The sequence below is a fragment of the Strigops habroptila genome, chromosome 17 (genome assembly GCF_004027225.2).
Source record: "Strigops habroptila isolate Jane chromosome 17, bStrHab1.2.pri, whole genome shotgun sequence".
Taxonomy (NCBI): domain Eukaryota; kingdom Metazoa; phylum Chordata; class Aves; order Psittaciformes; family Psittacidae; genus Strigops; species Strigops habroptila.
In genome coordinates, this window is record NC_044293.2 from 5,022,044 (window position 1) to 5,036,947 (window position 14,904).

Consider the following 14,904-nt stretch of genomic DNA (forward strand, 5'->3'; position numbering starts at 1 on the left):
TGCCTTCTTGTTCACTTCTGCATTGGCCAAATTCAAGGATTCATCATGGTTTCCCATTGGTAACATAGAGGTTCCTCATCACACCTCTACTGGCAGCCTGGCTATAAACCAGTAACACTTTGGACACCACGGCTGTCACCTCAATATCCTCAATCTAGATCCCAAAAGCCAGTGTTCAGAGGGGTGGGAAGTTTACTGAGCTCATACAGAGGTGCTGAGAGCAAATCAGATGGTCAATAACAGAAGGTAAATGTAGTAGTAAGTACAAGTATCAATTTATGTTACCATTTGGTATGAGAAATATTCCATAAAGGCTCTTTCACAACTTCATTTCTTGTAATACAGGAACACTCTTCAGGACCTTACAGGGAAAAGATACTCCTTTCCTTTAAAATGACATCACTACCCCAGAGAAATGGGAGAAAATCCATATCCTGCAATATCACTTGCCTCAAATATGGCTTTTCACCCCTAGAACTCACAGGTCTCCTACAAAGAAAGTCAATATCATCAACTGCATTTTCCAAACTGGAGCAGAGAGAGAAAAAGACCTGTGTGAAGGTTACCCAGAGGCACAGAGGGACCAGGAGCTTCTAATATCCCCAAATTCTATAAATACACAACAGGAGTTGGGAGGAGAATATAAAATACAGGAGTCCTTGAGGACTATGCAGGCAGCTGGCTTCTTATCCAGCTGCTGTGAAGTCTGTCCATGTAGCATTGCATCTCGTCCAGCCTGGTTCCCAAAATCCACTTAACTGCTTGGAGCAACCTGCTCTAGTGGAAGGTGTCCCTGCCCATGGCAGGGGTTGGAACTGGATGAGCTTTAAGGTCCCTTCTAATCCAAACCCTTCTATGATTCTATGATAAAAGTAGTAGCAGACTGATACTGAAGGACTGAAGCTACTCAGGTGCTCAGAATAAACTGGCAAGGACAGAAACATTAGAAATAGAGTTTCTGCCCTACTTTACATTTACAGTATAGAGGACATTCAACCTTCATCCATTTCAAAGACCTTTAGTTTATTTCTAGTTAAAAAAAAGCTCTGGAAACAAAGCACTTTTATACATTAATAATAAGCACTTCAGAATGGATTGCAGATAAAAGGAGGGAGGAGGGAGAGTGGGGATGACTAGAGTTCATCTAACTGTGACAGCATAAATGGCCCTTTCCCAAACTACAAAAGCATAGAATCACAGAATGGTTTGTGTTGGAAAGGACCTAAAGCTCCTCCAGTTCCAACCCCCTGCCACGGGCAGGGACACCTTCCACTAGAGCAGGTTGCTCCAAGCCCCTGTGTCCAGCCTGGCCTTGAACACTGCCAGGGATGGGGCAGCCACAGCTTCTCTGGGCACCCTGTGCCATGTATGAAGACAAAGTTCAAGGGACAAATGAATAAGCATCACAGGTCCGCTGAGTATCCCGAGCTCTCCATAGTGTTCCTACTCCCAGTATTTGCTCAGAACATGGAATTCAGCTCACTAACAAAGCCCTGTCCCTAGCTGGCTCTCGAGCTGCCTGCCACTGGCCTGTAAATACTGACATTTTGTAGATCCTACCTTCTGACAGGACATAAGGCAGAGGTTGAGAGTGGAAATGTGGTTCTCTCAGCACAGTAAACAGGAGGCTTTTCTACCCATCTACAATGTATTCAGAGGAGCAGGAGGTCAAACCAACACTGTAAGCACAAATCCAAGCCACCAGGGTCAGTGCACTGAGCCCTGCGCTTCATCATACCAAATCCCTGCGCAGCAGACCCGAGATGGGAATTTTCTTGTTTCTTGTCCTCTAAATCTCTTTTTTACAGCCACCTGGACTGTTCAATCTTTATATTGCTGGCATAGAGCTGTTTAAGAAGTAAAGTGATAGAGGAGTGAGAGCGACTTTATGCACACATGTAGGAGCTGAACACTGAACAATGTAAAGCCAACCTGGACTGCGCTTTTGGTTTATACAAAGAGCTGTTTCCAGTGGCATAAAACACAAACCTGCTGTATGATACACTCGTTCTCCCAACTCTTCTAACAACACAGAAATAATGTGAAGAATGTGTCTACTTGTAACATGCAATTTATACCCTAAACATCTGAACAACAGAACAAGAAGTGAACTCTGCAGGAAGTGACAGTGAGAATCTTCATCCTCCAAGCACGTTTTCTTGCATCGTTAGCTAAAACCAAGGCATATTTCTTCCCTAAAGATCAACATTTAAGGAAAAAGAACAGACTGAGCGATGAGCACAACAGCCTGGATGAGAACAGGGGAAGTACCAAGCCAGAAGAGGTGAAGCTTTCCTTCCCTGTAAATCAACAGTGGAGCAGAACAGGAACAAACGAGGTATGCCAGCGACCTTGTGTTACAGGGGGAGACACTGAATTAGGGACTCCCAGCCCTGAGACACACCATGAGGTTACAGCCAGCACGGGGGGTGTCACACAGTGACTGACACCAGCCTGGCCCCAGGGTGGTAAGAAGCACCATGCGCTGAGGCTGGGCAATGCTGATGAGAACAGACAGTGCTCTCAGACACCCAGCACCAGTGTGAGCTGCTGGCCAAGGAGGAGGAGGAGAAAATAGCTGCACATGAGAAAAAACATACTCAGTGCCAGCTGCAGAAAGTCAACACTAATGTTGGCTATTAAGGTGTTGAGTGGAGTGACCAGCACAGAAAATACCCACGGACAAAACCACTGGTGAATCCTATGTTTTGGGTTGATTTTTTGCCTTGAAAATAAAGTTTGGAACAAAATGTGATCATTGTATTATCTGGGGTTTAATGATGCTTTTCAAAGAGTAAAACAGAGTACTTACCTTTGTTCCCCTGTTTAAAATCAACATAAATAGGGAGTTTATTACCTGTGCACTTTCTGAGCACTGTATAACCAATGGCTAATCCAAAATCTATTGCACATGGCCCAACCAGCTGCTAATGGTGCTTTGAACTTCAAATAATCCACTGGGATGGACACCCAGAGCAGAGAGCACATGGCTTTTCCCGGCTGAAGCCTGGCCACTGGATCCCATGATCCAGTGAGAGGTAGTGCTGCATCACAGTGAGGAACCTCACCATACTGCTGGACCTCCTGCCCCTCACAAGCACAGCTGATGACCTGGAATAGCCAGAGGTGTCCAAGCTCTGTCACAGAAGGCAATTTCCTCTTGAATTTAGGATGCTAAGGAGGTACTTTAAGAACAACCGAAAATACCAGGCAAGTTAAAACCTCCAGACACTCCTAAACTGCAACAAAGCAGGTGAAGCTTCTGTGACGTAAGGTAACTCCACAAAACCACCTCATCACATTGCCCTGTTTGGCTGGTAATACATAACGTCTGACCTTCCAATCTCAGCAAATGCCAGAGGGAGTTGGGAAAGTGGAACTGCAGGTACTCTACTCCCTCATTTAGAAAGAAAACGAAGATATGAAGGTAATACAGTTGTCTGTGGCCCACTGCCATTTGCAGTGCCTCCTGTCAGCACGAGAACAGCACCTTTGTGGTTGTTCTCTGCAATTCTGCTCCCTCTGATGGTACATTAGCTTTCAGGTTGAGGTTTTATTTCTATAGACTAAGGCAGCCTGTTGCTAAAATCTAATTCTTCCATAATGCTGCATGCTTTGAAGAGCATGTTTTTACATGCTTCATGCTCATAAGCTCTGCTGAAAAAGAGGTTACTGCAGACAAAATCCTTGTGACATTATGGACCTTTAATTGGTTCCTAGACCTGCTTTGGGGCACATATTAATAGGGCAGAAGCATTATGCACGTTCCTTCTCTCTCCTTGACAAACTGCCAGAGGAAGGGAAGTACTCTGGTCCTGAAAGTACTACGTATTTAGAAATCTGAAACTCAGGGCATGTAAATCAGTGTGTAAATGGAAGAGAAGAGTGTTCAGAACTGAAAAGAACAGTCAGAAAACACCACACAGTGTCTCACCATAGCGCTGAGAGTCTCCTCCCAGTCTGGCCTCTCTCTGGGATGGATGCTCCTCTGAAGCTCTGGCACAAAGTCATCTTCTTCTGCGTGTACAGAGGACTTCATCATTCTGGAAAGGAGGAGAGAGAGGTTTGATACTCAGTGACAAGGTTTAGGTGATCTTACATACCATCTGTGCTAGTGCTTGGTTTTGTGGCTCGTATGACAATATAAATGCTTTTATAAACCCAGAACTCTTACAGACTTCTGAGTTTCTCTTCATTCCTCATTATCCAAGCAAGACAACGTGTAAATCTGGTGCAGAGAAAGCTGCTCTCCCTAACCAAGCAACGGATCATTCTGTTTAATCACTGCACAGTTTGCAAGTCTTGAAACACAGAGAAATGTAGAGCAGGAATTTTCAGTCCATTCAAAACCCATTGTTTCTGTTGCCCAGGCAAACAACATGAGAAGAAACACACATTCGAGTCCTTAGTTGTCCAGGCATGTTTGCCCAAATGGAGAGAGCAGCTTCCATAGATTCACAGAACGGTTTGGGTTGGAAAGGACCTTAAGATCATCCAGTTCCAGCCCAAAAAAACCCCTGTATGACAATAGCATGATTTAGAAGGTAGAGGTGTGATGCCAGCTCAGATGGGCACCTTCGACATGTGTGTGGTCAAAAGAATGTGATTTTTGTGAACCTGAAAACTTCAGAGTGGTGACTCTTTCATTCCTCCTTCTTTGCGTACCAAGAATGAGAATATTTGGCCTGTTTCTCTACCACATGAGGAGTTTGCCACTTGTTTTAACTGATATTACAAGTTAAAACCAGGTTGTGCAATTCCAAAACAAGAGATAAACTGAAAAAAGGGGGGAAAAGTCCATATTTCTTTAAATCAACCTCATGATTTTGAACAAGGCCCAGTCACGCTTTCCTCAGCATTTCTGGCTGTTGGGGCTTGGTTTACTGCAGCTGTACACAAAGATTCTGAACAAGCCATCCCTCAGCAGCTTCAGTCTAATGCTGTGGAACAGCATTTAGTCTAATTCCAGTGGGTGATGGAACAAAAGGATGGGTAACGTGGGCAAGACCCAGCTTCCAACCCCATGCTTTAAAACAAACAGCTTATCACAATTAACACTTTCTCATTATACGAAACTACATGAGACTGAATGTACACCTTTATCAGCACTCTGGATTACAAATTCATTTACTACACAACTCCTCAGGCTTAGGGCAATTCCTCCTGGATTCCTCAGCAGAGATGTGGTTTCCTTTCAAGAAGTAACCCTTCTGAATGATTGTATCACACACAGTCTATCCTTAGCCTGGTTACAGTGACCATTACTCAGTTCCTCCTGGAGGATGCTTCAAACCCTGTGGTGGCCTGAGCACAGAGAATAATGTGTTCTGTTGTAACATCACCTGGGCTTCTGGGGCTCTGCCCTCACAGTGGACAAACACAGATGTCACCAGACCTTTTTAATAGACTCCCATCTATTTACACACATTTAATCTGATTATGTCTATAGAACTCCATGAAAAACTCCTCCCAAAGCCTTCCCACTGAGATCCTGAAGCACAGTCCTATTATCCTTCCTCCTGAAGGTGCTCTGGACTTTTACTGGAGTAAGAAACTTTGTGTGTCCAATTGCATATTGCAGCCAACTCTTTGAGCATTTCCCAGACTTATTTAACAGAATATTCTACTACTGATGAAAATCAAACCCTTTGTCACAGGACCATAAAAATGATGGAACCCTGAAGATTTTCTAACACAATTAAAACCACTTGATAACCACCTCTGAACCCTTATTAATCTTTAGTAGTAACTATTTCATTCCATCTGAGACAAGAGACCAAGGAAGGCTCAAGATGCTACAGGTTATATTAGTCCCTTATATACCAAGTCTAGTGGCTTTTTCCTCCCTATCCATGATGGGGATGATGGAAAATGAATGTTGTGGATCAGCAGCAGTGAAATATGGGTCTGAGTAGGGCCAGAAAGGTGGAAGAAGAGGAAGAAAAGCAGCTACTCAAGATGCTCCCATTTTTTACACTGCTCCAACAGACTTTACTACAACTCTGCGTCCTCAAGGATGACACAGACAATGAAACCAAACCTCAGGGTCTGGCATCCATGTGCAACAACAGTTCTAAGCATTATTTCTCCATCCACCCTCATCTTGTTTCTGCCATGGATTCTCTTCCACAAGAGGGGAGAAGACCCAGAGCCCCACTGGCACTTACAAACACTGACACCCACATTTTGTACACATTAAAGACTCTCTTGCAGGGAGCAGGTATTTGGCTATTCCATGGGAGTTGTAAATGACTGAAAACCTGCTGGGAAATTTAACAGTAGCCATAAGAATAGAAGCACAATTTCATTTCAAATGCCACTTCTTCAAGTGCTGAGCAGCTTTGAATGCCCTTCAAATGCAAGTTGACACCATTACATTAATAAAGGTTGCATGGAGGCCATTAAGCAATCTCTGTTCAGCTGAATGAATCCTTCTTCATTGTAAATTGAGAAGCAAATGTACTGGAACAAATGTTTACAGGACATTTCACGAAAGGCCCAGCCCACATTCACACCCATTCTTTAAAGTTCTCTGGTAGGTCAGGATGATGAATTTCAAGTCAGGGATGTACATCCGCACATGAGCAAACTGTATCAAGAAATCTCTTTTCCACATGCTCAAAGCCAATTTGCTGGTCCCAGAAGTGGGTTTGTGGGAAGAGCTCCTTAAATCACTGGTTTGGGTTGGAAGGGACCTTAAAGCTCCTCCAGCTCCAACCCCCTGCCACGGGCAGGGACACCTTCCACTAGAGCAGGTTGCTCCAAGCCCCTGTGTCCAACCTGGCCTTGAACACTGCCAGGGATGGGGCAGCCACAGCTTCTCTGGGCACCCTGTGCCAGCGCCTCAGCACCCTCACAGGGAAGAGCTTCTGCCTTAGATCTAACCTGAACTTCCCCTGTTTCAGTTTGAACCCATCACCCCTTGTCCTATCGCTACAGTCCCTGATGGAGAGTCCCTCTCCAGCAGGAGAAAGGACAGAAACTCTTAAACCACTGTGGGATCCCTACAAGAACCCTTGTTCCCCTGCTTGAGGCTCTTTGGCACGTCCTGTGTCCCACAACAGACCACAAAACACAATTGTCATGAGCTTTGCTGTCACCTAGATGCTGATGATACACAGATGAACTGCTCTCCTCTAGGAGGACACGAGGCTGCTGACAAGTGACTTTCAGAGGTGCTTTGAAAGCCACGTGCTGGTGGAAGCATGAAGCATTTTGAATGCCAGGCTCCTCACAGCAGAGGGAACTGTCTGCTTGACAGATCCTCGTTGGGGCCTGGCTATATAATCTTTAAATTAAATGCCAAGCCTGATCTTTAGGTTGTGCTCCCCCATGGGGACATGAGGCATTTCAGCTTTCCTTGCTGCTTCTCCCACAAATGGCTGTTGTTTCTGACCTCAATTTGAGAGGTGAGAGCTGATGAGGACTGATTTATTCGTTTATTTGTTATCTAACACTGGTGATGTGCCTGGAGATTTCTCAGCCAATGTAAAAGCTTTGCCCTACAGAACCAACAACACAAGAGGATTCAGAGCTCCACAGAAAGTGATGATTTCTGAGCTGTAAATGTTACCCAAAAAGCCAAACTGTGCTGACACAAACTCATCCTGAAAACCAATGAGCTCCAAACACCAGCTGATGAAAACTGGTATTTATGCACTCAAGTAATTTGCACAAAAGGCCAAAATATCACACTAAAAAGAACTATGGCTTGAGCTTTGCACTGCTTGCAAATATGATATGCAGGGACCTCTACATCTACTTGGCTCATCTCCCTTGCTCCTAGCAACCATGTCTGTCTTCAATAAGCACTCTTCAGTTTGCCAGACAGTGCTCAGGGAAGAGGAGAACAGCAGAGACAGGTTACTTTTGGCTTCAGGATGCCACTATGGGTGAGCCACGGGGCCCTTCGGCGTAGCAGCATCCCTATCTCTTCCCATGGAATCAAGTAGAGTCTTGACAGGATTCAATCCCCAAGGTTTCAATTACAGCATGAACAGGTAAAAGCCAACAGTGAATCGACAGAGAGGTACCTTGAAAACTCTGCTTTAGGGGGGTTAAAAACCATCAGATCACAGAGTGGTTTCACGTAAACTCTGTGTCCATGAAATTAAAACTAATGCGGTGGAAAGGAAGAAAAGAATCGTGCAATATGGAAAGCAGAGATAGCTCAGGAGCCCCAGGAAAAATGAAACAAGAGATGGGAATTGAGCACTGACAGTGCTGACCTGAAAGAGGATTTCATTTCCCACGTTTTAAATCAGCTTTGTCAACACCTTCCTGATTCCATTATGTCCATTTGTATTATATAAAACACGGTTTCTGTCTCAAGGATCATACAACGTGAAGATAGAAAAGACCTACAAGGTCAGCTTAAAGCCTCCATCATAAATAAACAAATGGTAAATGGATTGTACTTAATCCTCGACCACAAAATGAAGACCTGGCATAACTAAATGGTTTACTGTGATTGATTCAACCAAGTTGAAAGCTGCAAATGCTACTTCTGATGGAAGCTCAGAGTCGGGCAGCCAAAATTCAATTGTTTGGGAAGCCACTGCACAAGAAAAATTAATAGAGTAACAGGATATCACAAGTAGATGTGCCCACCATCCAGTGCCACGGGCAGGGACACCTTCCACTAGAGCAGGTTGCTCCAAGCCCCTGTGTCCAACCTGGCCTTGAACACTGCCAGGGATGGGGCAGCCACAGCTTCTCTGGGCACCCTGTGCCAGCGCCTCAGCACCCTCACAGGGAGGAAGGTGTAAAGTACCACCAAGGTGTCAAAGCATCACTGAAGAGATGCTTTGCACATCCATCAAGGGGTAAGGAGGGATGCAACAAATAGCAACTGGGGGTCAACAGACCCATCTTCCCTTTGTTCTGCTCTTCTGTCACAGCGTTGACAGCTTCTTTTATTACTTCTTATCTCACCTGATGGTGTCTTATGTCTCAACTCAGTAACACCATCTCCTTAAGGAAGTAAAATAGAGGGATATGGACTTCATGCTCTGGAAGGAATTGGAACATGTACCTCAAGAGCTTTGTTGAACTGGGCTGCAATAATTTGCATCCAGGTTTTGCATAACTGGAATTCCTTTAAACTCTTTAGGAAAAGAATAAGTTCATGGAATATTCAGCTTTACAAGCTCTGAGACACGTTCTTAGCTATTAAAAAGCTTTATAACCACAGAATCCTCACGCTTTTGCATGCACATATTACTGAACAAACCTGCTCTGTTATCTGGCAACACATAAAAGAACATTGTTTTAGTAGGTGCTTGGCATTTTCTTGCATAAGAACACAGTGACAGTCAATAAACCAATTCTTCAGGAATAGGTTTTTCTTATCACTTTAAGAAAAGGAATTAGGAAATCACTGAACAATCAGAATCACTGAGCCCTGCCTTGGATTTCTTTCATTTGGTTCAGGAACAAATATAAAAGTAATAAAGGTATTTTCCTCCAGGGAGAAAGGGTACTAACCTCTCATTTACAATTAATAAACTGCTAAAAGCAGCTCTAAACTTACAACGTAGAAGAGAGCTGGGAAAGGACTGTGTGCTCCTGCCTTCCTGCTGCACTGGGAAGTAATGTTCCTTTGCCACCTCCTTTGTCTTGTTTGTTAAGATCACACCTTCTCCTTAACCAGCCTCATTCCTTCCCCTCTGCCCAGCAAAAGCAATTCTGATCTTTGGTGGAGTCTTCAAATATTCCAATAACCCAGAGCAGCAATGAACCCCATCTGCTTACAGCTCATCCGAGTGTAGCAGAGATCAAAGTATACCCCCAAATTATAAAGAATGACCTAAACTTACATCCAAGGACATGTATCTGATCTCTTGGCTGCAATTCAGTGCCAGTGCAAAGCCAAATGTAATCTTTCCTTATGGAAGCATATACTGGAAAACTGATGCTTTCAGCAATGCTCAAGTGCAATCGGCTCATCAGTTATAATGAGCCTCACATGCTGTTAAGTGACAACTGCTCCTAACATGAAGCAGCACTGAGAACACAGGCACATTTTCCACTAGTCTAGGTTGCTCCAAGCTCCGTCCACCCTGGCCTTGAGCACTAAATAAATAGAGAATAGAATAGCTACAGTTGTTCTGACTTTAAATCTAGGCTGAACGGACTGGTGGGCCCTGGCATCATATTCACAATAGCACTTTTCCTACCTGTGCTACTATCACTCCATTTCAATGGTATCAACAGCAAACAAGAGGCTGCTCCACCCTTTCATGTCTAGAAACTACTACTTACATGTTTCACTCTTATTCCCACTGGATTGTTCTTGACCAGCTAAATGGAGGTCTACAACTACAGAAAGTCATCAGGGTCAGATTTAACACATGGGGGTCACATAGGCATGACACGAGCAAAGCCATACTGTGATTATTTCTCAACAGCAGAGATGCATCTCATGAGCAAACAGGTCATCCTGAGGCTAACACGAAGCTGGAACAGCAAAGTGCTGACCAGGACAAACCTCCCAGGCCACCCATCTGCTCCTCCTGGTGCATGAGATGAGGAAAGGGAAGTGGCAGCAGCGCAGGAAGATGCAGAGGTGACACGTGAAGCAGCACCTGAGAGCTGGATGCAGACCAGAAGATGAAGGTGCTGTAGGGGTTGAATTGTCTCACAGTGCTTCAGAGCACATTTCCACTCTTCCCTTGTGCAGAGCATTGCAAACAGACCCCCAAAATACCTTCACTTGGCCCTTTTAGAGTAATTTGTTAAGTATCTTTTCCAGTGAATAAGAAAAAGCCTCAACACAGAGGAAAGAAATCACTGCTCTCCCTTGCCTTGAGGTCTCAAGGATGCAGCTGCATCCACTACTGTCCCCAATCATTTTTACCTCCCTCTCCCACATTTTTGGGACAGAAGTGTACCACGTCTGCTGGAAATGGAAACCCTGCTGCTAGGTTTCCTGCTGCCACAGGGATGAATAGAGAAAGAACAATTAGCCAAGCAAATTTAGATTGCTTTTTCTGCTTGGAGGAGAGGCTGAGAGGTGGCATATCCTAAAACAAAACCGTTAACTCTAAAGGCTACTCAGAGGAGCACAACACTGAAATACCATGTGTAACCTGCGATTACAAGGATTTCTGCTAACAAGCACTATTGCCTAGAGCCCAGTGACCCCAATTATGCTGCATTTGGATATGTCGGGAGACTATAAAACATCAAGGTAAGGACTATCTGCATCAAAGCAGACAAGGTGAGCAAAGAGAATACCTCCATCCACTTCCCAAAGTCACTGACAGCTTGTCCTGTATTTCAGAGGAAGACTGGGCCTGAAGTAGGAAATCACTTGGGTTTCACAGATCCTAACCACACACAGCTTTTATCCAAAGGCAGATAAGTACCAAGGGAGGGCCTGGAGGGAAAACAATGAGATGCAGGGAGAAGAACTCAGAGAGAAAGCCATAAGTACAGAAAGACTGCCTAGGACCACTAAACCCAGGAGGACTGGGCTGCAGAGATCAGCATCATCCAAGTGCTTGCGTAGCACATCTTCAAGACAGCACTTTCAGTCAGCAATGAGGTTTCTGTAACAGTAAGAAGCAATGCAAAGGGCTCTGCTGGTGCCAAAAGGGCAGCTCCCCACCTCTCCCCAGCACCCGGTGATGTATCTCCCCGTGCGTGCCAGCAGAGGTGCTTGCCCCTCTCTACAGACACTGGAGGATAAAGAAATACATTCCAAAAAGGACTAGCTTTCACTGGATCAGCAGCAAAGCACCCACCGCAGCAGCTCCTGTTGGCCTAATGGAGGTGGCAGGGCTGGAAATGCCTCCTTCAGCCACAACATAGAATCATGGAACCCCAGACTGGTTTGGGATGAAGGGACCTTAAAGCTCCTCCAGTTCCAACCCCCTGCCGTGGGCAGGGACACCTTCCACTAGAGCAGGTTGCTCCAAGCCCCTGTGTCCAACCTGGCCTTGAACATTGCCAGGGATGGGGCATTCACTGCTTCAGTTCACCTGCCCTAGAAGGTCGGTCCACAGGAGGGGATAAGCAACATCTTCACCCTCCTCAGAGCCCTTTTGACTTTGGCCAGCTCCTGCCCTACGAAGCCTCCTGGGGGCTTTTGCAGATCCCATCCTCATGTGTACGTGTACCTCTTCATACTGAGCAAAGAGGATTTGGGTATTTATCTTAGCTTTGCAAGGGTTAGAGCTGAGGACTGGAGTTTGCTGCAATGCTTCATCATGCAACGTCACCCAAATCTTTTGGGAATGCCAGAGCTCAGGAAAAAGAATAGTTTTGTTTGTTATTGTAATTTCTAATTATATGGAGGGGGAAGCATCTGAAACACAAACACTTGAGGGGGGAAAAAGGAAAGGCGAAGATTGAGCAACAACATCTAAACATTACAACCTGCAACTAAGAACCAACCTGCAGCTGAGAACAACATTTTACCACTGATATAACATCAGTCAGGAATTATCCCCCTTTTAAAACAAACCTATTCATAAGGCTTAGGTAACCCCTTCAGTTTTACATCAGCCAGCCCAAGAAAATCCTACGAACACCAACCCAATTCTAAAGGCAGAAGGAAATGGGGGACAAAAAGAGGGGAGAAAAGTGAAATGCATATTCATAGACAAGTCAGGATTGAGAAGATACTCAACAAACAACAAAACAAGGACCCCCCTCATGCATTACAGAGGATGAAAAAGATGAAAGGCATTTAATTGCAGGTGCCAACAGCAGGATGTTGTATGAAAAAGCAAAAGCAAAGGAAGTTTTCTGTCCCCTCAGTTATAAGGTAACACGTCTGCATTCCTCGGCTGCCTCTGTGTAAGGAAAATGAGTAATTCCTAAATGTTAACATTATCCCAGGAATAACAGCTTACTGATCCGTTCCACAGGCCAAATCCTGCCAATTCCCACTCACCGTGATCACAGAGAGGTACCGTGGCACCATCGGAGAGGAGTTCTGCTGTGCTGGAAGCCAGTGCAGTTGTATTACACGTAAGAGGGAAGCAGAAAGGGCCGCGACAAACCCATTCGAGACTCCAGGAAGCGAGCACAGAAATGACTGTTGAATTGGGCAATGACTCAGCAGGAAGAAAAAAAATACAGAAGAAAAATATAGCTGCAGATAGGACAAGCTTTTCCATTAAAAATGACAGCTACCAGAGGAAAAATAAGTAAAACAATGAGAAACAAGAAGAGTTCCCAGCCTGGAATTGTGCCTGGTCCCGTCAGCTCTGCGCACAAAGTTGTTTCTCCTGATCAGCCATTCTCTAGTCCCTTTTACAGCACACCTGAGCAAGCAGAAGAGCAGGAAACTGAGCTCCTTTAACCCCTGCTTCACCACTGCTGCTGCCTGGGCAGGCTGGGAACCTGCTTCTCAACGTGACAGGAAGCTAAAGCCAGACCCTAAGCACAGGAAAGGCAGAAAATGCAGCCTGAGGAATCCAGCACTAGCCCAGAAAGCAAAGCAGGAGAGCTGCCCCCATGTCCTGGCCTATAATGCCAACAAAAGTAGCCAGGACATGAAGGTGATGTGGTATTTCTGCACCTCCTCTGCTGTCCTCACCTTCCTGTTGTTTCATGTTAGCATGAAGTTGAAGCTGCTGTTTTACCTGCATAACTTTACAGGACATCTCTCCCATTGCTGTTGAGGCTCAAGAGCCCTCCCTGAAATGGGAAGATGAAATGCAATCTGTTAAACACACTCCAACCAGGATAAGGAAACCTGTGCAGCTTTCAGTGCTCAGTTTGGACACATTCTCTCCTTTACAAACCTTTCTGCAATAGCTTTTCAAGAACATTTAATCCTCTAAATTACCACTGACACATCAGTTACCCTTCAGCCTGGAACCAGCTGCAGGAGAAGCAGCAAGGGTTCAGGTAGCTGCTGCCTGAGCCACGTGGTAAAGCGCTGTGACATTTAAGCAGATGCTGATGTGCTTTCAAGGGGTAGAAAAAAACATATCAGGTAACTGAAACTCCTTCCCATCATTCTTGAGAAATACCATGTCTTATCACTTCCTTCTTCTTTGCCTTTAAACTCACTCCTGGCCTGGTTCCACCAGTACAGATGCTACACGGTATCTCTGCAACCATTCTCCTTATGCAGAATAGAAGCTGAGATGATGCCAACACCTTCTCTGTGTCACAGAATGTAGCTGTATAACTGGGCTGGCTAAAGCAGAGAACTATAAAGTCAGAGGGAAGGGGAGGAAAGGCCACAAAATCTGGCCAGAGCAGCTGAAGAGATAACAGTGCTTAAAATGACCTCCTAAACGCTCTCCTTTGCGGCAATACCACCTAACACAAGACACTGTCCATTCCCACCACTGAGAAATGAAACCCTGCAAGGAGCTGGGGCTTTATGCCTAGCTTGGAACAACCTGCTCTAGTGGAAGGTGTCCCTGCTGTGGCTTTAAGAAACTAGATGAGCTTTAAGGTCCCTTCCAACCCAAAGCATTCCATGTGTTTGTGTGGCTGGATGGCTGGCAGTGAGGGATCAAGATGGATGCTGGGCCGCTGTGTCAAAGTAACTTACTGTTAAACCCAGGAATTCATAGTGAGGAGAAGCACAATATCTGCAACACAGCGTCAACATCCACCCTGCCTTGGGCAGAGTTCTTACAATCCAAGGGGAAGCCAAAAAACAAGGCCAATCCTGCTGGAAATTCCACCCAGCCACTAAAGCCACCGCCAATCCCGTTTCAAAACCAACAGGAAAAAGATAAAATTTTGCCCTGAAGTCATTTTTATACTTATATTTTATATATACAGTTCTCTGTATATATATATTTATACACAGCTCTTCAAATTCAGTCAGAAGGCTCCCATAAAATAGCTATTTTTGTTCCCCTTGCCTAAAACTGGTGTAAATAATGCACAAGAAGACTCAGCACTGGCTGAGTCAGTGAAGCCTGGAGT

At 45.0% G+C, this 14,904-nt stretch overlaps 1 protein-coding gene across 3 annotated transcripts in view; it reads right to left on the minus strand.

The window, feature by feature from the left end:
- The window catches only part of ARHGAP32 (Rho GTPase activating protein 32), a 190,219-nt gene that overhangs the window by 110,641 nt on the left and 64,674 nt on the right, over nt 1-14,904 (minus strand). For 2 of the 3 annotated variants that reach the window (XM_030505266.2, XM_030505268.2), the window contains exon 2: nt 3,935-4,043. In XM_030505266.2, the coding sequence (XP_030361126.1) occupies nt 3,935-4,042 (108 nt within the window). In that variant the 5' untranslated portion in view covers nt 4,043. Of the gene's footprint in view, nt 1-3,934; nt 4,044-4,174; nt 4,191-14,904 lie in introns of those variants that run through there. The other variant, XM_030505267.1, reaches the window with a different exon arrangement.